This window comes from Pteronotus mesoamericanus, unplaced genomic scaffold (assembly GCF_021234165.1).
Source record: "Pteronotus mesoamericanus isolate MK-2021 breed Mesoamerican mustached bat unplaced genomic scaffold, CSHL_Meso_final scaffold_118, whole genome shotgun sequence".
Classification (NCBI taxonomy): Eukaryota; Metazoa; Chordata; class Mammalia; order Chiroptera; family Mormoopidae; genus Pteronotus; species Pteronotus mesoamericanus.
Genome location: NW_026555301.1, coordinates 11,864,694 through 11,890,784, shown reverse-complemented (window position 1 = coordinate 11,890,784; position 26,091 = coordinate 11,864,694). Strand labels below are relative to the sequence as shown.

The following is a 26,091-nucleotide window of genomic DNA, read 5'->3' as shown; positions in this document are numbered from 1 at the left end:
TATACAGCTGAGTAGCAAAAAATAAATAACCTGATTTAAAAAATGGGCAAAGGGTTCAGCCGTGGATAAGAATCACGAGAGTAACAAGTTGACTGGTCCAGGACTTCTGGCCAAGATAGAGGTGTAAGTAGACATGCTTCGCCTCCCCTCACAGCCATAAGAGGGATCTCAAATAACCTCAAAACAAAACACAGCCAGAACCACCAGAAAATTGAACTGTAGGGTAGTCCAACAACCAGGGATTTAAATAAGAAATACTCATCCAAGTGGGTAGGGGGAGTGGAGATGGGGAGCTTGGGCAGGGAAGACACAGTGTGATGGTGGCAGCTGGTGGAACAGGTAGTCACACATTCACATTTAGCAGAAAAAATCAGGAGGGACACCTGAGGAGCGAGCTATCCCAGCTCCAGGCCAGACTGTGCAGCCTTAGGTTCTAGTGCCAGGAAAATAAAGCCTCATAACTTCTCGTGGTAAAAACCAGTGAGGGTTGAGCAGCTGAAGAAACTGCCAGTCTCTCAGGAGAGTTTGTTTAAAGGACCCACATGGCCCTAGAACATGTGCAAACCCAGCCTTTCTGGGATTCAGCACCAGGACAGCAGCTAGAAGGGTACCAGTTACATATAGGAAGGGAGGGAAGTGACTAGAAAGGTGCAAGCGCCAAACAAGTGGCATTGTTCCCTCTCTGACCCCTCCACCCCCAAAGAACCACAAAACGGTAAATAGGTTGCCCCACCCTGGTGAATGCCTAAGACTCTGTCCTTTACAATGTAATAGATGTTCCAAGACATGGAGTCAAAGCAGCTTTACCTAATACACAGAAACATAGGGAGGTGCCAAATTGAGGAGACAAAGAAATATGGCCCAAGTAAAAGAAATGATCAAAACTCCAGAAAAAGAACTAAACAAAACAAATAGCCAGTCTGTCAGATTCAGAGTTCAAAACACTGGTGATAAGGATGCTCAGAGAACTCATTGAGTACAGCAAATGCATAAAGGAGGAAGTGAAGGCTACGCTAAGTGATATAAAGAAAAATTCACAGGTAACCAGCAGTGAGGGGAAAGAAGCCAGGGTTCAAATCAGCAATTTGGAACATAAGGAAGAAATAAACAGCCAGCACAGAATGAAGAAATAACAATTCAAAAAAATGAGAGAATAAGATGATTCTGGGACATCTCCAAAAGTGCCAACATCTGAATCATAGGGATGCCCAGAGGAGGAGAGGAAGAGCAAAAAATTGAAAACTGATTTGAAAAAATAACGAAAGAAAACTTCCATAATTTGGCAAAGGAAATAGACATACAAGTCCAGGAAAGACAGAGAATCCCAAACAAGTTGGACCCAAAGAGGACCACACCAAGACATAGCATAATTAAAATGCCAAAGGTTAAAGATAAACAGAGAATCTTAAAAGCAGCAAGAGAAAAACAGTTACCTGCAATGGAGTTCCCATAAGAATATCAGATGATTTCTCAAAAGGACCTTTGCAGACAAGAAGAGACTGGCAAGAGAAACATTCAAAGTAATGAAAAGCAAGGACCTTACAACCAAGATGACTATCCAGCAAAGCTATGATTTAGAATGGAAGGGCAGGAAAAGTCCTTCTCAGGCAAGGTTATTATATTCTCTGATTATATGAAATGTTAAAGAGAACTTATTTAAGAAAAGAATATCAAAACTATGAACAGTACAATGACAACAAACTCAAAACTATCAACAACTGAATGTTAAAAAATGAAAACAAAAACAAACTAAGCAAACAACTAGAACAGGAACAGAATCATAGAAATGAAGATCACATGGAGGGTTATCAGCAGGAAGGGGGAGAATGGAGGAAAAGATGCAGGGACTAAGAAGTACAAATAGGTAGGTACAAAATAGAGGGATGTTAAGAACAGCACAGGATATGGGTAAGTCAGAACTTACATGTGTGACCCATGGACATGAACTAAGAGGGAGAGAATGCTGGAAGGGAGGGGGACAAATAGGAAAAAATTGGGAATTGGGACAACTGAATAGCATAATCAGTAAAATGTTCTTAAAAAAAAAAGAAAGAAAGAACAGCCTGGGACTCCAGAAGCCCTCCATCTCACTCAGTGGTGATCCTTCCTGGTTTTTACAGCCAGCAATTATGGAGACTTCTCTCCCGGCCCTGAACCCCGGGCTTCGGGACATGTGGAGTTGGGACTCCTTGCTCCTCAGGGAGGAATTGCTGCAGTTGAGATATCCCTGATTTTTAACCGCCACATGTGGATGTGGGATCATCCTGTTCTGCATTTCCACCTCTCCTATCAGTTGATGTGGCTTCTTTTTATGTCCTTAGTTACAGGCCTTTTAAAAAAAAAGTTTACTGATTTTAAAGAGAGAGAGGAGGAGGGAGAGAGAAACTTCAGTTTGTTTTTCCACCTATTTACACATTCATTGGTTGCTTCTTGTATGAGCCCCGATTGGAGATTGAACCCACAACCTTGGCTTATTAGGAAGATGCTCTAACCAACTGAGCTCCCTGGCCAGGGCCTTTAGTTATAGGACTGCTGTTTAGCTGGATTTCATGTGGTTCTGAATGATGGCTGTTCTTTAGTTTGGTTGTGGTTTTGATGTAGTTGTGGGAGGATGACAGCACTGTATTTACCTATGCCACCATCTTGAGCATAATTCACTGTCTTTAGTTTAAATATGACTCCCACTACCTAAAGCATGTTGTATGGTTCTCTTTTCCTTTCAGGAAAACTAAATTTTTGTATTTCTGAAATATTTCAACTGAGGCAGTTTCACAAGTAGTTTAATAAAGTATTTTGAAATGGCTCGTTAAAAATAGGTTACAATAACATTTTATAGCAAACACTGCCTATATTAAGAATGTTCAAAATGATACCATTCTTTACCACTAATCCTTTTTCACTAAAACCTAAATGCCTGGATATTCATACATTCTTAAATTCCTGTGGAGGTTTATAATGACCAAAAAGTATCATGCATATGGGGACACTGCTTTTCTTCCCTAGGCCCTTTCTTTGGCTCTAAATGTATCATCCCAGGATGTCAAATGTAAAAATCTTGGTTCTAACTTTTTATCTTTTTTTTTTTTTTTTAAACCTTCACCAAGGACATGCTAACTGATGTCAGAGAGATGAAAGGGGAGACAGGGAGAGAAACATTGATGTGAGGAACATCGATCAGTTGCCTCTTTCACCTGCCCTGACGGGGGGCCCAACATGCAACCCATGCATGTGCCCTGACCAGGAATCGAACCAGTGGCCTTTTGGTTTACATGGAGATCACATGGAGATTTATCAGCGGGGAGGGAGATGGAGGAGAATGGGGAAAAAGGTACAGGGATTAAAAAGCATACCTGGTAGGTACAAAATAGGGGAAGATTAAGAATGCTATAGGAAATGGAGAAGCCAAAGAATTTACATACATGACCCATGGACATAAACTAAGAGTGGGGATTGCTGGAGGGAACAGGGCTACCCAATGGAGCGGGGCGAAGAGGAAAAAATTGGGACAACTGTAATAGCATAATCAGTAAAATACACTTTTTGAAAAATGGGCAAAGGACCTGAACATTTTCCCAAAGAAGATATACAGTGGCCAACTATAAGAAAGATGCTCAACATCACTTATCAGGGAAATTCTAGTCAAAACCACAGTGAAATATCACCTCCTGCCAGTTAGTATGACTATTATCAAAAAGATAAATGATAGCAAGTGTTGGTGAGGGTGTGGCAAAAAGGTTTCAGTGTATACTGAATTCTGGAAATGTAAATTGGTGTGGCTGATACGGAATACAGTTCGGAGGTTTCTCAAAAAATTAAAAATAAAACTTCCATTTGATCTAGCATGGCCACTTTTGGGTGTCTGTTGATGGATGAGTAGATAAAGAAAATATGAGATGGATATATATCTATATCTAGATACCTGGATATAGATATATCTAGAGCTGCATATCTATCAGTAGAGCTGTGGGTGAGAGAAGTGATGGGAGCGGAAATCCTTGCCTCCTTATTGATCTCGAGAGAGAAAGAAGATATTTAAGTTCTGTTCTATTATTAATTTCCTGAGAGTTGTCATTAATGGGTATTAAAATTTTATCAAATGCTTTTTCTATATCTGTTAAGATGATCTTTTGTTGTTGTTGTTTTTAGCCTGTTAATACAGTGAATTTACTTACATTGATTTTCAAACATAAAGCTAATCTTGAGTTCCTGGGATAAATCCCATTTGGTCATGATGTACTTACCATCCTTTTTATGTAATATTTTGTGGAGGATTTTTGTATGATCATGAGGTATATTATTTTGTAGTTTTCTCATTAAAGACTCACTCTGATTTTGACATTGATGGCCTCAAAATATTTCTGCCTCTTTCCTATTCCAGGAGAGTTTGTGTAGAGTTATTATTTCTTCCTTTCATGTTTTGTAGGATTGACCCTTGAAGTCATCTGGGCCTGGAGTTTTTTGTTTTTAAATACGAAATCATTGTCTTTAATAAATACCTAGCTATTGAGATTGCTTTTTTCAGTAAGCTTTGGTAGTGTGTGCCTTTTAAGGAGTTTAATTTGTTAGCTATATTTGTATAAAATTGTTCATAATATTATCTTGTTACCCTTTATGTGTTTATAGGATCTGTAATAATGTGTCCTCTTTGATTGTTGATTTTGGTTATGTAGATCTTCTCTCTTTTATTTCTAATAGGTCTGGCTAGGGATATGTAAATTTAATTGATCTTTTAAGAACTGGTTTTTCAGTTTCATTGATTTTTCGATATTTTTTTAAATTTGGATACACTACATGTATTCCTGTTCCCTTTCTATAATTAGTTCTGGTTTAACTTTTTATTGTTTGAGAACAAACTTTGTATTTTAATTTTAATTGTTTTAAGTTTATTGCATTTGTTTATAATCCATGATGTGGCCTATATTATTGTATATTCTGTGTGCCCTTGAAAAGAATGAGTATTTAACTCTTGTTGGGCAGATGTTTCTATCAATGTCAAGTAGATCTGTCAATTTGAATGAATGGCATTTTTTCAGTTTTTATACCCTTGTTGATTTCCTATTTCAATTGAAAAAGTAGTTGAAACCTCCAGCTGTAATTATGAATTTGTCTGTTTCTCCCGTCAGTTTTGTCATTTTTTTGCTTCCTGTATTTTGAAGCTCTGTTGCTAGTTGCATACACAGTTGGTAAACTGACCCTTTTAGCAGTATGTAATATGTAATGTCCTCTTTTTTCTGAGATCTGTTTTTGTTTATATTAATATAGTTATTCCAGCTTTCCTTTCATTAGTTTTTTATGGCATATCTTTTTTATTCTTTTACTTTTGACCACCTATATTCTTATATTTGAAGTGAATTTCTTAATAGTAGCATATAGTTTTCATCAGTTTTTTCCCTCCTAAAAATGTCTTTTAATTGGCATATTTAAACTGTTTGCATTCTATATAATTGATATTTTTAGATTATGCCTATTACTTTCTTATTGTTTTGTTTGTTTCTGCTGTTTTTTATTCCAGTTTTTCTTTTCCTGCCTTCTCTTGGGTTATTTGTGCATTTAAAAATATTTCAATATACTTGACATGATGTTTATTATTCCTTTGTATAGTTTGTATAGTGGTTGTTCTGGTGATTATAGTAGATATTGTAGAACCTGACAATGTATTGAAATGCTTACTATTTGTTGATTGAAGTAATATTTTTGGAATCTAATTTTGATTTTTGTTAGTGCGAAATTTTCTAAATAAAGTCATTGAAAAATAATATAAGCCTTTTCTCTAACATACAGTCTGCTAAAGTATTGCCATGTATAATTTTCTCAGTGTTCATGTCACTCCTTTGTTCATCAGTAACTTTGCTTCACCTATAAAGGAGGCATTGCTTTATTGTTGGTCTCATCTAGGCTAATGCCTATTGATGTGTAGCTCAATTTTGCTTCTGAGTCATAATTTTTCTGTTTATATGATTAGTAACTCTGTAAGATTTACACAGAGCTACTAGCTTTGAGGACAGTGGTATGTTTAAATGATTCTGTTTATATGGTAGTAGTTCAAACAGTTGAATGACCTGAAGGTAAATTCTGTCTCTTGTGTATAGTGTCAAAACAGTTTATTTCTTAAAGTTTCTTTCCTCCTCTATAAAAATCAAGTATTTGAACTAGTTGAGCTCCGGCAGATTTTTGTGTTGGAATATAATCTTGCTATATCCAGATTAATTTAATCTAGTTTAGATAATTTACAAATTCAGTTTAAGAATTCGGTTTTATTTCTATTAAAAATCAAACAAATTTTAAAGTAGCAGGAAAACAATTTGAAGAACACAGAAAATTTTACTTAGACTTACACATCCATTTATAGGAAACTTGTAGCATACCAGTCATTCTGCTTGTTTTGGCCCAATTCATGGTCCCATTGGCCAGCAGCCTCAGTCTAGTTCAGTGTTGAGCAATGGAACTTTCTGCGATAATAGAAACATTATATGTCTGCACTCCATAGTATGTAGCTACTTAATTTAATTTTAATTACTTTACCTTTCAACCATCACCTGTGGCTAATAGGGCATCATATAGCAACACAGGTGTAACCTCATGACTTTCCCTTTTATATGTAAAATGCCTTTTTGAAATTTTTTCTGGTTCTCTCAAGCTTATACATAAGCATAGGCTCTAAGAGGGTCTTTGTCTTACTAAATCAGCTTGCAGAGCAGGAGACAGAAGGCTGAAAAAATTGGAAAGATAATGATACATAAAGTGATAATTATAGTACAGTACAGAATGATGATGACTAAATCAATGAATAGGTTGATAAAGTGACTGAATGCCTGGTGATGTCTGGGAGTTCGGTGAAGGAAAATAAACCACTCTGAGGATTTTAGGAAAGAAGAGTTTAATTAAGTTAAATTAATTTAAAGTAAAATTAGATGTTATAAAACTAACCAATCAAACCTATCATGCTCTTAGTTGGACCTTCAGAAATAACTGCCAGACCAGTACAGAACTCCCAGACAATCTATCAGGAGTTTCTACCTCTGGAGCCATGCTAGAATGACAAAACCGTTGCCACTGCTTCCATTCAACTGATTCTGGTTATCAAGAACACTAGAGATTGAATATTAATCTAGAGAAGGTGGGAAGAAATATGAAAGTAGTTCTCTCTTTTCCTCATCAATGACAAGCTGAGTGGACTTGAACAAGATACCTTTAATTAGAAGCTCACATTCTTCAGTGAAAACTTACTTTAGGCTAAGACAGCCTCTCTGAGAAATTATCTTAATGGAGACACAGAGAAAATCAACTTGAACTCTTGTAAATTACACTAAATTGCATAAACCTTAAATAGGTTTTATTGCGGAGGTATGCAAGTAATCCTTATATATCCATTCTTTACAGATCCAGGATGAGAAGACTGATAAAAGAAGAAGCTAGCTGAAGAGCTATAAGATGCCCAAATCTGGGTTCACAAAACCAGTTCAGAGTGAAAATTCTGACAGTGACAGCAATATGGTAGAAAAGCCATATGGAAGAAAGGTATATGGTTATATTTAAGATTTGTTGACGTCTTGGAACTGGGAAAAAGAGTTGTGCAGCTATCATCACAATCCAGTTTAGACCATTACAATCATTGCTAAAAGATTCTCATGCTCATTTACAGTGAGTTCATTCCCACCCCAACTCTCAGACAACTCTAAATCTGCTTTCAAAATCAGAAATTCTAAGTTTTTAACTTTCTTTTCAAAAATTGTTTTCGCTATGCAGGATCCTTTGCATTTTCATATAAATGTTAAGGTTAGCTTCTAAGATTCTGCACATAAAAAAAAGCCTGCTGGGATTTTAATAGGGATATTAGTGAATCTGTGCATTGAATCTGTAGATCACTTGAATAATATTACCATCTTCCAATCCATCCCCACAGAATTCATATTTTATTCTTTTGGATGCTATTATAGATAATTTCATTTGGATTCTTCATGGCAAGTATATAGAAATACAATTGATTTTTATATAGTGACCTTATATTCAGTGACTTTACTGAATTAATTTATTGGTTCTAAAACTTTGTTGATTGCTTAGGACTTTCTACATGTGGGATGATGTCATCTGTATATAAAGATAATTTTACTTTTCAAGTGTGGATACTTTTATTTCTTTTTCTTACTGATTGCACTGGCAATCTCTGCCTTTTGATTGTAGTGTTTAATCTACTCACATTTAGTGTAATTATTCATAAGGTTGGACTTACATCTGTTTTTGCTCTTTGTTTTCATTCCACTTTTTGTTTCTCAACTATGCTGCCTTTTTAAAAATATTTTTCAGTGTATTATTTACATTTCTGTGGTGTTTTTAAAAGACTTTTTTGAATTATAATCTTAAAATGTCTATCTAGGGGTTATAATGTGCATTCTATTACTATAGGTTAATATTGACGTAATTCCAGTAAAAATAGCAGCTTTGCTCCAATATAGCTCCATTTCCTCCGCTATGTAATATAGATTACATCTACATTTGTTAATTAAAACGACAGCAGCATGTTGTAAGTATTGTTTTATACAATCTTTTAAAGAAATAGGAGAAGAAAAGAAATACATATTTTGTGAGGGTCTTTGTTTTTACCTACAAACTTGACCACTTTTGGCACTCTTACTTTCTCCTTCTGGATTCAAGTTACTGTCTGGTGTCATTTGCTTACAGTCATGAGAATTTTCCTTAGTATTTACTGTAAGACAGATCTTCATCCATGATTTCTTTCAATCTTCGTTGATCTAGGAATATCTTTATTTTGCCACTTAAAAATAGTTTTATTGAACGCTAATTCATATACCATACAATTAATCATTCAAAGTGTACAATTTATTAGTTTTTAGTTTATTTACAGAGTTGTGCAGCCATCACTACTATCAGTTTTAGGATATTTTCACCCGAAAAACACTGTACCCATTAGCAGTCACTCATTCTGTATCCAAAGTTTACAGCTGTAGGCAGCCACCAATCTACTTTCTGTATATATACACTTGCATATTCTGGGTATTTCATATAAATGAAGTTATGCAGCGGGTACTCTTTCTTGAATATTTGCATTTATTTTCAAAGGATAGTTTTGTTAGATACTAAAACTCTTAGTTGACGTTTTTCTTTTATTAGATTGAATACATCATCCCACTTCTTTTTTGCTTTTAACTGTTACTGATGAGAAGTTGCCTGTTAATTAAATTGTGCCCTTGTCCTAAGAAATTGTAGTTTTATTGCTGCTCTTTCTTTTGTCTTTAAACAGTTTGACTGTGATGTGTTTAGATTTTATGTGGGGATTGTTGAGCTTCCTGGATTTATCCCTTAATGGTCTTTTCCATGTACTTTGAGATGTTTAATTTATCTGTTTTTCTATTTTTTGTTTTGTTTTTTGTTTTTGGTCACCCCACATCTGCTGTTGAACATACCTAACACATTTTCAGTTACTATTTTCAAATCCAGTATTTTCATTTGGCTGTTTTTGTAATTTTAAAAAAATTGATCTTTGATGTCATTGTTGTCATATTTAATTCATTAAAAATTGTTTTCTTCTAGTCTTCCCAATCTGATATCTGGGCTCACTCAGAGAAGTTTCTATTGAATATATACTTGCTTTTTTTGTATGTCTCAATTTTTATTGAAAACTGGGCAATTTAGGTCATATATTGTGTCAGCTATGTTAATTCTCGTTAATTCCCACCTGAAAGTTGTAATTGTTGATAGGGTTTTTGTTTTGATTTATTTTTAGTAAAATGTTAGGAGCATACTTGTGGTATTTGTCATGACACAGGTGTCCATTTTTAAGTCTCTCTGTTTTAGTCTTCCTTCCTAGGGATTGTCCCTGTGTCTGCATAGATAAGACAGCAGCCATTGATTGGTCAGAGGTTGTACTTAAACATCATGAGCAAGTAAGAATTTCTTTCACCTTCCTTTTTATTATAATTTATTTTTTAGCTTTCAGCTATGGTTAACATACAATATTATATTAGTTTAAAGTGTACACACCTGTGATTAGACATATAACTTACTAAATGATCATCCTGCTAAATCTCATACCCATCTGACACCATACATACTTACCATATTTTGCCGTGTATAATGCATTTCCATGTAAAATGCACACCCACGTTTTTGGCCCAAACTCTTAGGAAAAAAATATTTTTAATTCAGTTTTTAATTTATTTATATTTAGACACTTGTTTTTTGTATTATAAAGGAATTTTAACATTTATTTTTGAACATATGGATATTGTTACTGCTTTCTAGAGTTACACTTTTAACATATAAGCATAAATAAAAGAATCAAAAACATTTCTATAGATATGGCATTAGTACTACCCGTGGATAGTGTGCATCCTTATTTTTCCCTCAAAAATTTGGGCAAAAAATGTACATTATACACAGCAAAAGAAGGTATCAGTATTATTACATGTATTCCCTGTGCTGTACTTTACATCCCCATGACTGTTCTGTAACGGTGAATTTATACTTCTTGAATCCTTCTTGTATCCTTCTTTTTCACGCACCACTGCAACCCCTATCCCATCTAGCAACTGTGAAAACGTACTCTGTATCTGAGTGTGTCTCTCTTCTTCTTGTTCATTTATTTTCTTTTTTAGCTTCAGTTATTAGTAATATGTATGTATTACCATTTCACTATTCATGTATTTTGTCTTTTTTTCTTCGCCTTAAGCAGACTCTTTAACGTTTCACATAATACTGGTTTGGTGGTGATGAAGTCCTTCAGTTTTTTCTTGTCTGGGAAGCCATTTATACGTGTAAGTCCTTCAATTCTAAATGATAGCTTTGCTAGGTAGAGTAATCTTGGTTATAAGTCCTTGCTTTGTATTATTTTGAATATTTCTTGCCAGTCCCTTCTGACCTGCAAAGTTTCTGTAGAGAAATCATCTCATAGTCTTGTGGGAGCTCCTTTATAGGTAACTAACTTCTTTTCTTTTCCTGCTTTTTAAGATCTCTGTTTGTTTTTAACCTTTGGCATTTTAATTATGATGTGTCTTGGTATGGGCCTCTTTGAATTCATCTTGTTTGTGACTCTGCGCTTCCTGGACTTGTACGCCTGTTTCCTTCACCAGGTTAGGGAGTTTTCCATCATTATGTTTTAAAATAGATTTTTTAATTTCTTGTTCTCTCCCTTCTCCTGGTACCCCATGATGCAAATATTGGTATGCTTAACATATCCCAGAGGCTCCTTACACTATCCTCTCTCTTTTTTTTTTTTTTTGGATTCTTTTTTTTTTTTCCTGTTCTGATTGGGTGTTTTTTGTTTCCTTGTATTCGAAGCCACTGATTTGGTTCTCTGTTGCAACTAGTCTTTGATTCTCTGTAAATTATTCTTCATTTCAGTTAGTGTATCCTTCATTTCTGGAAGGTTATTTTTTTAAAGTTTCCATGCCTTTTTTACATTTTTGAAAGTCTCACTCAGTTTACCTACTCTTCCCTTAATTTCATTGAGTGTTTTTATAACAAGTGTTTGAACTCTGCATCTAATAGATTGCCATCTGCATTGTGTTTAGTTCTTTTTCTGGATATTTGTTCTGTGTTTTCATTTAGGGCATTTTCTTTGTCTCATTTTGCTAGCCTTCCAGTTTTGTTTCTGTGTGTTAGCTAGAGCTGCTATACCTCCCAGGCTTGGTAGAGTGGACCTGCAGGGTCCAGTGGCACATCCTCCCCGTTCACCCAAACTGGGACTCTAGGTGTGCTTCCCCTCCTGTGTGGGCTCTGTACACCTCTAGTTGTAGTTGCACCTTTATTCCTATTGGCATATCATTGGGAGTGATGTGCCTAGGACTTTTGGCTATAAGGACTGACCGCAACCACTGAGGAGGATCAGCTGTGCAGGGTCCAACCCTACAGAATAAAACTTAGTTCAGTGGGCCTCTAGTGCCACCTGAGTTTACCCCTTGATTGTGTCCTTTGTGGAGGTTGTTGGGCGGTGCTTCAACGTGGTCCGAAGCTGTCCACGGGATATGCTGGCGCTGGGACCTTCTAGGGTGCAGGCCAAGGTCATCCTCCACCTGTATGTATTCTGCCCAGGTCTATTCAACATGAGCTACAAAGTGATCTGCTGGTGGCTGCTACTTGTTCTGTGCTTGGAAGAGCTCATGAGGAACCAAGCTGCAAACCAAGGCTGGCTGCTGCTAGTGCCAGGGCTAGGGTCACTTAGCAAGAGATTCTAGGCTCCCCAAGGCCAGATGCTGCTTGTTTGAGAGATCTGGGGAAAGTCTGAAGCATGAGCCAAGACAGGCCATTTGTGTAGAAAAGCCACTTGAAACAGCTTGGGTGGACCTGTAAGTTGGGTGGGGCAGTGTCTCAGCTAATTACCATGGTGGGGTAAACAGTGTGAACCAGTTCAATGGCATCTCAGATATGGTGCCCTCCAGGAGCCAGTTCAGTGGGGGAAGTCTCAGAAAAGGAACAGTGGCTTCTACCAGCACTTTTGTGTGGGAGAAAGCTGCCCTTCCAGCTCTCAGCCTGATGCCAGACAATTCAGTTTCTCCCCACATGTCCCTGGTGCCTTCTGAGTTTCTGCTCCAGTGCTGGAGCTCAGAGGGAGTGAGTCCAAGTATGTCCATGCACAGGCCTTTGAAGAGGAACTGCCTGGGATTCTAGGAGCCTTTCGTCTCACTCATCCACAATCTCTGCTGGTTTTTATAGCCAAAAGTTATTCTTTCTGGCACTGGGGATCCTAATGTGGTCTGGGACCCCTAACTCCTTGGATGACCTCCGCAGCCAAGAGATCCCTTTTGATTTTTATATGTCATAGGCTCTACCATTTCTACCAATCTGGATAAGGGCTTTTTTTTTTTTTTTTGGTATCCTGAGTTATAGGAATTTTGTTCAGCTAGATTTCAGGCAGTTCTGAATGATGGTTGTTCTGTACTTTAGTTGTAATTTTGATGTAGTTGTGAGAGGACATGAGTACCACATTTGACACTGCTTTCTTAAACAAATAACTTTCTTTTACCTTCTGCTGAGAGGCTTGTATATGTGTTAGGGAGTACATTTAATGTTCAGGCATTTTAAAATATGCCCTGGCATTTTCTTTCTCTTCAGCTAACCCAGATCTTGCCTTTGCTTATATATAGCATCCCTCAGATCTTACCTTTGTTTGTGTATAGCTTCCTACTCAACGAAGGATGTTTTAGCTCTCTCCCAGTCAGTGAGGGACATATAGAGAGCTTATCCCTTTTTAACTCTTTTCTGCACATTTATATAGCTTCCCTGTCAGCCAGGCATATAGAGCAATATTTTTACCGCCTTGTACATTTCTTGTTTCTGCTATCTTCCTGTTAAATTTCTGGCTTATCCACCACCCTGCAATGGGACCACAACCTTAGTGTACTAGATCTATGTTTTTAACCCCTTCCATTTTTTTTTCCTACCCTGTTTTCTATCTTTTTCAGTTATGTGGTTGGGTGTAGGGTTTTGGACCTCCACGCCAATTCAGATCAGCACTCTGGCAGCAAAGATGCTGGTTTTCACCACCACACCCACCCTGATATCACTTCATGTAAACTGAGTACTGGCCAGTGAGTAAGAGTCACCCAGACAGAATGCCAAAGATACTCACTGTTCTTTTACATAGTTCAGTAGATTTTCTTGACTCAGAAAATGCTTTTCAATTTGTTTACTTTTATTCAATTTCTAGAATCTTAAAATGGTTATTTTGACAGTTCTGTCCAGATTTACAGTTGTTTCTTAGGGAAGTGGCCAGTATCTTCATTTCACCATAAAAGTTTCTCCAAATTTATTTTAATCTGGAAAATCTTAAGGGAGTGATTTCTTTAATCCAATTTATTGGGTTTATTAATCCAATAAATTAAATCCAATTTATTTATTTTACCCAACAAACCTTACATGGGATTCCTGTTGTGTCATGTGCCTCTCCTATAACCCTTGAAATAGAACAAGGAGTGATTAGGGCATGATCTAAACTATATGAAGACTTAACTGATTGCCAGTGTGTCTACAATGTTTTGTTCTTAGGGCACCTTGATTCTCTTCAATATAATTGAGGATCCCAAAGAACTTTTTTTGCGTGTGGATATATCTGTTGGTATTTATAAAATTAGAAATTGAAACTGTGAAAAAAATTTAAATGTTTTTTTCATGAATTAATAACTAATTTATTAATTTTTTGACACATCTTTTTACTTTACCATTTTTAAACATAGAATTTGGAAGAATTAGAAAAATAAACACTTTTATTTCCTCCATCTAGTTTCAACAATTATCAGCATATTGCCACATTAAAAATTTTTTCGATTTATATATGCACATATTTACATTTTCTTGCTAAAACATTTATGCTCATTGGGTGACATCATGACATTCTAATAATTCTTCAACAAATATTAAAACATTTAAAGAATGCTTCCTATATAACCATAATACTATTGTTTTTATTTTAAAAATAGTAAAACTATTACATATTAACACATGTTAATATATTTTTCTGAAAACAGCTCTTCTCAGTTAAACCTCAGAGCTACTTTGGGTTCATCCAGACCACTGCAGTAAAGCAAATTTCAGAGTAAAACAAATCATTCAAATTTTTTGGTATCTCAGTGTATTTAAAAGTTATGTTTACATTATGCTATAGTCTATTAAGTGTACATAGCATTACATCCAAAAAAACAACAACAAAAAATATACATACCATAATTAAAAACTACTTTGTTGCTAAAAAATGCTGACCATCAGCAGAGCCTTCAGTGAGACATGTTTTTTTGCTGGTGGAGGGCCTTGCCTCTAGGTAGATGAAAAAACCCCTATCTGCAAAGTGCAATAAAATGAAGTACGCTTGATCAGCCAACTGACCAGTATAGCTCAGTTGGTCAGGCATCGTCCCACAAAGCGAAAGGTTACTGGTTTGATTCCTGGTCAGGGCACATGCCTAGGTTGCAGGTTTGTTCCCCTGTTGAAGTACATATTGAGAGGCAACCAATCAATGTTTCTCTCCCCCTTGTTCTTTTCCCCTTTCTCTAAAAATCAATAAATAAAACCTTTTTTAAAAAAAATGAGGTATGCCTGTATTCCAAGACAAAAAATATTAGTGAGCAAGATGTAATTGGTTTTTCAAAGAGCTTTTAATGTCTGGTTCCACCGAAGATAGCCAGGTTCTCATCTGGTACTATATTTAGTATGTTTGGCTGTCACTTGTCATGTAGTCCCTAGAAACCTCAAGTATACATTCTTAAGAGAATAGGAGAGGAAGATACAACATCTTAGGTTTACTGTGAGCATGTTTCTGACCTCAAATGGTCTCAGGAACCATACTTTGAGAATTTGTATACTGTTGTAAGAAGCACGCTAATGAAAGTATTTGCTACCATACCAAGTTAACTAGTTATTAATAAAGAGAGCAAAGGGAATTAGACATTGATTTGAATAAACTGGTGAGCATAGGCCTGATTGCTTAACCAGGAAACTATAGCATATATAGACTCATTCACAAACTCCAAGGGGCTTCCACTGACTTCAGAGCATAGGGAATCTCCCCAGGAGCACCATCAGCCCTCCAATAACTGGATTGTTGGAGTATGCAGAGGCAGGTGCTTGACTGTAGAAGCTTGTCAGTTTAACAGAGGAGTGGACTTATCCAAAGCCCGCGAAAGGATGGAAAGTTGATTGGTTAATTTGAAAAAGCTGAATAAAACCCAGGGGAAACAAAGAGCTCTGTCTCTCTCTTAATCATGACCCACACTCACCCCATGCACTTGTGTGTTTTCTCTATATAGCTCTGTGGCCTTAGCAGCCTCATGGCCAGTGGCTGTGCAGACACATACAAGCTTCAGGCAAGAGCCTGAATATCTCAGCACAGCAGTGATTGCAGCCTAGAATACAAGCTAAAGTAGCTGGGTGCTACACTTGACTAAGCTTTAATGTGAAACAAACTCTGGACATTGGCCTTTGTTTTAACCTTGCTGAAGACACAGTCAGACTTTTTCCATGGGAAGCAGAGGTAGATGAGACGTGGGAAACCCAGGGCCAGATTTCTACTCCAGTAAACTTTGCCACATGACAGTCTCCCTTGTGTGTGTCTTTATAATGCTTTCTCATGATCCCATGGAAGAGCCTGATTTTCACCAACAACGTACTGAGTATAAAAAAAAGGTGGGAGAAAAAGGAAAGAAGCAATCAATTCTAGGAGGTTCTGGGATCATCTTATAGTAGAAAATACATTTAATCTGGATTCTGAAGGATGAAAAAGTATGTGACCAGCAGGAAAGTGGAATCAAAGGGTAGTCCGTGGAGAAGGTGTAAAAAAGACATGAATCTCTACAGTAATGCAAATAAAGATAGGATGTAAGCACTTTATAAAGGATGGAGGATAGGAGATGAGTATTAGACAGGGGCCAGCTAATTATGGTCTTGTGTGCCTTGCCAAGGATCTTAGACTTTGTTCTGTAGCCGGTGAGGCAGAAGGGAAGGGACATAATACAGACCAGCTGTGTGTTGTTTAAAAATATAAGCAAAAGGCAGTGTGAGCAGTGTGGGTACAGAGAGAAGTTGGCAGATCTAAAATACATTGAATGAATTAAACTTACTTATGATGCAGAAAAAGTTTGGTTCCACCCTGAAGTTAATTGGACTACTATTTCCTGAGGAGGAATTCAAGAAAGGAACTGGTTGTTTTGAGAAGAGTATTTGGTTTGTGCTTGCTGCATTGAGTAGCTCATCAGAACATCCAAAAAGAAGTATTAGTCAACATTGAAAAATTAATCTGGTACTCGAAAGCTATAGTGAAATAAGCATGAAAGGATTTGTGGAAGAGTAACCTATAGGGACGGAGAGGTCACCCAAAGAAAGTGGGGCAAGAATAGAGGAGAGTATACTCTGAATAATTCAAATATTTTAGAAGTCAAGAGATGGGGAGTTGAGGATGGTAGAGGGAGAACCAGGGGAGCTTAGAAAAAGAAGAGTGGCCAAGGGAATCTGTAAAAGCCAAGTGCCACAGAGATTAATAGGAGAGATCAGGCCATCAGTTGAGACACCTTAAAATGACATTGGTAAAAGTAATCTCAGTAGAGTTGTAGAGACAGAATATAGTATTAGATTTGAAGAAAAAACATTTCTAAATGTTTTAATATAGTGAAGTTTGCATCTGTGAAATTATACCTGGGCTGCTTAATGATACTTCTGGGGTTTAAATTTATAAGGCCAAACTTGTTGAAGCTTTTATTCTTGTTAGGTACTTGGTATGTATTTTTTTAAAGATGTTACTTTATGTACAGTGCTTATTAATTATTAATAATGGCTTATTGCCATTATAAAGGTGTGATTTCTTAAAAGTGAAAAAGAACTTTTCATTAACATATTTCTATTAAAAACATGGTTTAGGTAAATTAACAAGACTTATTAATCACTAGACTTACAAAATGAATAGGAAGAATATAAACTATTAAGATTCCTCATTTGTTAGCTTTTGCCTTACCTAGAGGGATTTATTTAACTGGTCTCAGCCTCTATTTAATGATCTAATATTTGTTCAGGATCACATGTTTGTTTGGATATGGGTAACAGCTCTTCTGAGGCAATAGGCATGGTGCTTACTGCCATGTTTTGTGATTTTTCAAGCAGCTTGAAATTTTCTTCAATTTTAAATAGGTATTTGACTACTTATTTGGACCTTAAACGAGGAAGGGCCATAATTTCCATTCCAAATTTCCTGCATATAGACTGTTATTGCTGCTTCTTAAAAAATGAAGTTAGAAGGGAGGTTAGGCGAGAAGAAGACATGACCATATTATTCACCTGCACATTTACAAAACTTACACTCATGATTGTCTTTTCTTAGCAGTTGACCTTGAAGCCAAGCTCTAGGTTCTGTTATATATTTTCTTCCATAAACTTTTTAGGAATGAATATGTAATTGTTCTGTTATCTAAAAGAGACTAATTTATACTTTAATGTGGCACAGACTTGCTGTTCTGAGATCCTAAATTAATAAAATAACCTGAACCAAAATTTAATTTTTAAATGCATTTAAATAGAGCATAATTTTAAATACTATTCACATTCTATAGCAGTGTACTTTTTACATGCAGTGCTTTCATTACCTCATTATATATTTTAGTACGTAGATGTTCATGAAAAATATCTACTCAAAAAAAGAAAAAATTCAATAAATTTTTTTAAAAAATTGCAATTCCTCAAGTATTTTACCCTTTCACTGCTAATCTGTGAGATTTTTTTTCCCCAATTGGTTTTACTTAGAAATTTTTTCACTGCAGTTCTTTAGCAATAAATTAGTATTTACAATTTGCCAAACAAAGTCTTTTGTAAAACCTCCTATGGTAATTTAAAACCTGGGTTACATTCATAAAGTGAAAGAATCTATGTTAATCATTTAACCGTCAAAGTAGCTCTATTCTTCATTATCTCCTATCTAAGTGGTAATTGGGACGTTTTTTATTCTTCACATATAATAACGTTCGTTGTAGAAAATTAGAAAATATTTGTAAGAATAATGAAAATAGAAATTGTCTTGTCAAAAACCATGAAGGATTTGAGATTTTACTTTACTTGCAATCTCATCAATTTCATGGATTCTGGCAGAAAACATGAGACTCCTGGAACTGATAGAAAGGCAAGTTTATTTCTCATAGCAATAGCAATAGCAACAGCTGTATATCAACATTTGTACTTGTTCCCTGAGCTCCATTATTTGTAGAGATACAAAGAGGATCAGGTAACAACTACATATACAGTGGGTTGTGTTATAGGAGAGGAACCCCAATACTTTTACAGTGGGCAATGAATCTACCTGACCTTTTCCCCTAAGGGAGAAATTACTTATTTTACTGAATAGTAAATAGATCCTCCCTTTGCTCCCAAGAGAGACATTGTATCTTCCAAGGCTATACTCTGTACACAAATCCTTGAAAAGATAGTCCAGTACAAAGAGTTAGTGCCTCTCCTTCCAAGATGTTCAGAAATGCAAGAGAGCCATGGAGAATTGTCTCCCAACATACCTGAAATGCTATTACCTCCAGCTAACCATTAACACTTGGGTTTACATTCTTCAGCAGTTTTCTGTTTACATGTACATATTTTTTTCTCTTTTTTTCCTAGGTAAGTTTGTACCTTTTTGCTATCTTGCTGAGTTGGTAAAGGCTACCACATTGTTTATTTATTTATTTTTTTTAAAGATTATTATTTTTTTATTTATTTTTCAAATAACATTTGTCTCTGCCTCCCCCCACCACTTTCCCTTGCCCTATCCCTCCTTCCCTCCCTCAGCTCTTCCCCTTTGGTTTTGTCCATGAGTCCTTGCTATATGTTCCTTGACTTTCCCCTTCCCTTCCCTTTCCCTGCTCCCCCCTCCCTCCTTCCCTCTTGTCTCTGTTGATTTCTTTTCCTTTCAGTGTTGCTGGTCTTATTTTCCTTGCATGTTTGTATTGTTGGTTAGGTTCCGCTTATAGGTGAGATCATATGGTATTTGTCTTTCGCCCCCTGGCTTATTTTGCTTAGCATAATGCTCTCCAGTTCCATCCATGCTGTTGCGAAGTTTAGTACTTCTTTTTTTCTTTCTGCTGCGTAGTATTCCATTGTGTATATGTACCATAATTTTTTGATCCAATCATCTACTGATGGGCATTTAGGTTGCTTCCAACACTTGGCTATTGTCAATTGTGCTGCTATGAACATTGGGGTGCATAGGTTCTTTTGGATTGGCGTTTTGGTGTTCTTAGGGTATAGTCCCAGCAGGGGAATCACTGGATCAAAAGGCAGTTCCATGTTCAGCTTTTTGAGGAAATTCCACACTGCTTTCCATAGTGGCTGCACCAGTCTGCATTCCCACCAACAGTGGACTAGGGTTCCCTTTTCTCCATAGCCTCGCCAGCACCTGTTGTTTGTTGATCTGTTTATGATGGCCATTCTGACCGGTGTGAGGTGGTACCTCATGGTGGTTTTGATCTGCGTTTCTCTGATGGCTAGTGATGCTGAGCATCCTTTCAAATGCCTCTGGGCCCTCTGTATCTCCTCCTTAGAAAATCATCTGCCCAGGTCCTTTGCCCATTTTTTGATTGGATTGTTTGTCTTCTTGGAGTCAAGTCGAGTGAGTTCTTTGTATACCTTGGAGATCAAACCTCTATCTGATGTATCATTAGTGAATATATTTTCCCATATGGTTGGCTCCCTTTTCATTTTGCTGATGTTTTCTTTTGCCGTACCACATTGTTTATTAATAGCAGTGATAAAAGGTCATTCTGGTGTTGCCATTCTTTACGGTATATGAATGCTTTTGTAGGTTATTTAAAAAATAATACTAGCCCTGACTAATGTGACACAATGGGTTGGGCATCGTCCCACAAACTAAAAGGTCGCCTGTTCAGTTCTCGGTTAAGGCACATGCCTGGGTTGTGGGCCTGGCCTCCAGTTCCAGGTGTGTGAGAGGCAACTGATCAGTGTTTCTCTTGCACAACGTTTCCCTCTCTCTCTTCCACCTTTCCCCTCTCTCTGAAAATAAATAAATCAAAATTTTAAAAAGAATGACAATAAATAAGACAAAATAGGAAGAATGCACCACTGAGTCTCTCTTAAATTGATGAGAGTATTTGTACCATTTGATAATAGAGGAATTTCAAGACAATCAGAAGTAACTATTTTTTAAAGTTTCTGTCCACAGACTTGAAAATAATTTTTAAAATATTAATAATCTCACAAAACCCTTAGTTTAAATAATGCTTCCAAAGACAGTTTTATTTTACAGAGAACAGGACAGGTTGGTGGCAGTTATGAATATTAGTGCTAATCACCATGTTACACAGGAGAACATGATCAGTATATTCTTGTGAACGTTTTCCATTTAACGTGTTACCAGATTGGTTTCTTTTAACTTGTTTTCTGAACAGGATCTTTACTGCAAGGGAGAAGGGGCACCTTGTTTTTATCAAGTTCTTTTATAAATAACAAAGATTCGTATTTCTAAAGCAAGTCTCTAGAATTTTGTTGGTATTAATCATGCCTTTTTATTTCTAATGTTTTGAAATCAGAGGCCTTGCTGATTTTGGGGAGACTGCCCTTCCCAGGGCTAGTCAACCTAGAGGTAGGAAACAGTTCGTTTGTGACTATGCTTTTCATGTGTAAACCAGCCAATCCAGACTCCATCCCCAACCACACACTATTCCGTTCTCACACCCTGGGCCACTATTCCCCTGCCTTAATTATCACGCCAGATCTAGGCACCAGGTAACCAGAGAAACTGTACAGCACCTTCATAGCCTGCTGTGAAACTACAATAAAAGTTTTTCTCCAAATTTCCCACCTCTCCTTACCACCTTCATGCTTCCCATGTGGCCCTTCCCCATTATTATGGCCTATGCTCCATTTGGGAACTGAGGAACAAACTTTCTCTCAGTGACGGTGGTCTCCTGATCTGTTGGCCTTATCATAGCTGAATAATAAACATATATTTTATAGCAATCTTATGAACAAATTGCATGTGTATGAAACTCCATTTCATTGGCAGAAGTGAATAAAAAGCAGGGTAAGAGGATATTACTTTATAACTGGAAGTGAATACTATGAGGCTCTTATTCATTAATCTTTACTAATTAAGACATAAGGGAATCATAGTCTAATCTGCTGATATGTTTATCAAGAATTAATATAGTCTGTTCATATGATATTGTCACCTGTTATGATCATATGTCTTTACTATTTTGATAGAGTGAATTGTAAGATTTTCTAATAGTAAACTGCTCTTACATTCTTGAGATGAATCCTGCTTGACCATGATATATTCTCTTTATAAGACACTAAGTTTGATTTCACACTTTATTTAGGACAGTTTATGTTTACATTTATTTCATGATCAGTTTAGAGTGTAATTTCTGTTTTGAACTCTTCTTATGTATCACTTTTATTTTAGACTTAAAAAATGAAGAATTGAGTAGCTTCTTATCTTTTATGCTATGGCATTGTTTCCATGAAATGGAAAATATGTGTTTCTTGAATTTTTCTTTTATATACTAGAAATACATGTTTTCTTTTAAAAGTTCATTTTTCAGGACCTAAATTTCAGTGGTATAAAAATGAGTGCAGTAGTTTGAATCTCTGGAATTGTATTTAGATCTCAATTCCAATTTTTATTTTTCTCTTCTCATTTCTATGATTAGAATCACTAAAAGTTTTATTCTGTTGCTCTTTTAGGATCTTTTGGTATTATTGATAAATTCCACTTTTAAAAAAATTCAGTATTTTAAAAAAATTTTTAAATCATGTTTCTTCTATTACAGTTGTCTCAGTTTTTCCCCCCTTGCCCCCTTCCAACCATCCAACCCCACCCACCGCTCCCACAGTCAATTCCCACTCTGTTGTCCATGTCCACGGGTCATTCAGACATGTTCTTTGTCTAGTCCCTTCTTCTTTCCACCATTGTCCTCTTTCCCCCTCCACTCTGGTCACTTTCAGTCTGCTCCATGTTTCCATGCCTGTGGTTTATTTTGTTGAATAGAGTCCACTATTAGGTGAGATCATATGGTATTTGTCTTTCATCAACTGGCTTATTTCACTTGCTTAATGTTCTCCAGTTCCATCTATGTAGTTGCAAAAGGTAGGAGTTCCATCTCCCCTCTCTCTCTCTCTCTCTCTCTCTCTCTCTTTCTTAAATGCAGAGTGATTTTATTTATTTTTTTAAATGTCAAAGTCAATTATAAAATATTAAAAAATTTAAAACTATTATAAAGTCTCAGCAATTAAAACAACATGACACCAGCACAGAAATAATCAAGTAGATGAATGAAATATAATGAGCATTCTAGAGTCAAACATATGTATCTGTCTAATAATGTAATATATGATTAAGCTGATATTTCAAATGAATGGGGAAAATAAGGCTTATTCAACAAATAAGGTGCACGGACCATTATTATTTGAAATAAAACAGATATAGAGCCCGATTTCACACATTATATAAGAAATATTCAGGTGAGTTTAAAAATCAATACGTAGAATCTAAGGAGATTTAGGAGAAAATATGAACTAATATTTTTCTTACCTATAAGGTAAAGAAAAATATTAAGCTATAAGGTAAAATATTGACAATATGACTATATTAAACATTTAAGACTGTACAGTAATATACATATTTAAAAAGTTAAGGACAAGTAATAGACTAGGAAAGTATTTGCAACACATCTACAAAAGGGTTAATGGTTTGTTTTTTTCTTTTTTTTTTTAAGGAAGAAAATTTCTACAAACATTTAATCAAAAAATGGATAAAGAATACCAGTCATTTAAAGCTTTTTAAAAATGATACAAATAGTCAAGAAATATACAAAAACAGGTTTAGTTTCAACAAATAATAAAGGAACAATTAAAATAACACATTGTCACAGTCAGATTAATACATATTTAAAAATATTGGTAATATCAAGCATTGGCAACTCTGAAAGGAACTGGGTATTCATAGATTCTTTTTCTTCATCTTAAAGCAGTCCCTGTAGCATATTTTGCAGTGCTGATTTGGTGGAGGTTTATTCTTCTGGCCATCTTTTGTCTGGGAGATTCCTTATTTTGCCTTCCATTTTAATTGAGAGCCTTACTGGGCAGAGGAGTCTTGGTTGTGGGCCTTTGCTTTTCATGATTTGGAATATTTCTCGCCACTCCCTTCTGGTTTTGCAGTGTTTCTGTTGAGAAGTCAGCTGCTAGCCATATCGGGGCTCCCTTGTGTGTTATTTCCTTTTTCTCCCTTGCTGCCTTTAGGATTCTCTGTTTGTCTTTGGTATTTGCCATGTTAATGATGATGTGTATTGGAGTGGGCCTCATTGGGTTCTTCTTGAATGGGACCCTCTGTGCTTCCTGGACTTGTGTGACTTTTTCTCTCCTCCAGTTAGGGAAGTTTTCCAACATTACTTTTTCAAACAGATTCTGTATCCCTTCCTCATCCTCTTTTCCTTCTGGTATCCCTATTATATGGATATTATTACGTTTCTGGTTGTCCTGTATTTCCCTCAATGCCTCTTCATTTTTTTTTAGTCTTTTTTCATTTTCTTGCTCTTTCTGGTAGCTTTTTTCTAGCTTGTGCTCTAGCTCAGATTTGATCCTCTGCTTCATGTAGCCTGCTTTTGATTCTTTCTCCTATGTTCTTCAATTCAGAAATTGTATTCTTTGTTTTCTCTTGTCTCTTAGTGATAGCTTCTATGTTCTTTTTCATGCTGATGTAGTTTGCAGTAAGTTCCTAGCAGTCTTCCTGTAGTTTTTTTGTAATTCTCTCTGAGCTCACAGAGCTCATTGAGCTTCCTTAGAACCATTGTTTGGAACTCAGTGTCTGATAGATTACTTGCCTTTATTTCATTCTTTCTGGAGATTCCTCCTTTCCCTTTGACTGGAGGGCATTTCTTTGTCTTCCCATTATTTGTGAGATTTCTTTTTTGCTTCTGCTTCTTAAGTTGATCTGTCTTGATTTCCTGACTTTGTGGTGTGAACTTCTGTGGTAGGAGACCACTGTTTTTACTTTGTGGATCTGCCTTTGATGATGTCAGATGTCATCCTTGTCTGACCTTAGGCAGTCTGTTCGAGACTTCCAGGATCTACTCTGTATGGCTGTCTCCATCAGCTGTTAATGTAGTCACTCTGCATTCAGCAGTCAGGCTTAGACACCACATGGTGGGGCAGAGCCCCTCCTGGGGGCAGGGCTATTGGGTCCTCTCATGCTACTGCCATTCAGAGGAGTGGTCTGCCTCAGCTGCCACGCTGTACTCAGCAGTCAGGCTTTAGCATTAACAGGCCAGAGCCAAGTCTCTCCTGGGGGCGGGGTTATTGTGTCCTCTTGTGCTGCTGCTGTTCAGGGGAGTGGCCTACCTGAGCCAGATGGCTGCTGTGGTATGGGGGATTTGTCAGCACCGGTTCCACTGGCTACTCTCTCAGTTCTCTCCCCAAAACCTTCTTCCCCAGTTGTTCCTCAGGCATCTCTAGCCCACTCTCCCACCACCTTTGCTGGAGATCAGAGTATGTGGCTGCAAATAAACATTTATGTGTTGGCTCTTTAAACGTCCCCTTGTGTCTCCAGCCACCTGTCTGGCAGAGAGCAGCCCTGCCGCTTTTCACTACTGGTTGTTGTCTCTGTACTTTTTGGGCTCTTGTGCTGTAGGCTGAATATCCTCGCTTATGATTTAAATCCCACTCTTGTCAGGGGGATCCAAGTGGCTGTTTCAGTATCTTTCTGCTGTTGCCACCCATGGGCGTCCCGCCCACCTTTTCAAGTCTCTACTGCACTCCTTACCAGTTAGGTTTTGCTAAAGCTGATTCTTTTTTTTCCCCAAGGTTATAAGACTCCTCTCTCTCGCTATTGTTCAGTTATTTCTTCCAGGTGATGTCTCCAAAATTTAGTTGTAATTCCAGATTGGTCCTGGGAAGAGGTCAGTGTCACTTCCACTCACTCCTCTGCCATCTTGATTCTTCTTTATTCTTTTTTCTTCTTGTACTGATTGAATGTCTTTGTCTTCTTTTTGTTTCAAATCATTTATTTGATTCTCGGCTTCATGCACTCTGCTGTTGATTCCCTGTAAACTGTTCATTATTTTAATTAATGTATCCTTCATTTTCGACTGGTGGGTTTTTTTTTTTATGCTTTTGAGGTCCTCACTGAGTTCCTCGAGCATTCTTATAACCAGAGTTTTGAACGCCGCATCTCATAACATTATTTATCTCCATTTTGTTTAGTTTCTTTTCTGGAGTTTTCATCTGTTCTTTCCTTTGGGACATGTTTCTTTGTCTCCTCATTTGTCAGGATCCATGTGTTTGTGTCTATGTATTAGGTAGGGCTACTATGACTCCGTGTATTGGTAGTGTGGTCTAATGTACTAGGTATCCTGTAGGGTCCAGTGGCACAGCCTCCCTGATCCCCCAAGCTGAGTAGTCGAGTTGTGCCCTCTCTGTGGGCCGAGTACTCCCTCCTCTTGCAGATGAGTCTTGATGGCTGTCAATAGGTCAGTGGGAGGGATTTACCCCATCCAGGCAGCTGGTAGGAGTAGCTGCAACCTCTGGCCAACAACCACCTTTTTCTGTGGCTTTTGGAGGTGGTTAAGTGGTACTCTGACAAGGTCTGTAACTGTCTGCTGGGTG

General features: G+C 36.8%; 1 protein-coding gene across 4 annotated transcripts in view; it reads left to right on the top strand.

Moving 5' to 3' along the window:
- ANKRD12 (ankyrin repeat domain 12) overlaps positions 1-26,091 on the top strand; it is a 140,935-nt gene that overhangs the window by 37,920 nt on the left and 76,924 nt on the right. For 3 of the 4 annotated variants that reach the window (XM_054587367.1, XM_054587366.1, XM_054587365.1), the window contains exon 2: positions 7,381-7,518. The exons of the other annotated variant lie outside the window; for it this stretch is intronic. In XM_054587367.1, coding sequence (XP_054443342.1) covers positions 7,432-7,518 — 87 coding nt within the window. In that variant the 5' untranslated portion in view covers positions 7,381-7,431. The remainder of the gene's footprint in view (positions 1-7,380; positions 7,519-26,091) is intronic. 4 annotated transcript variants of the gene reach the window in all.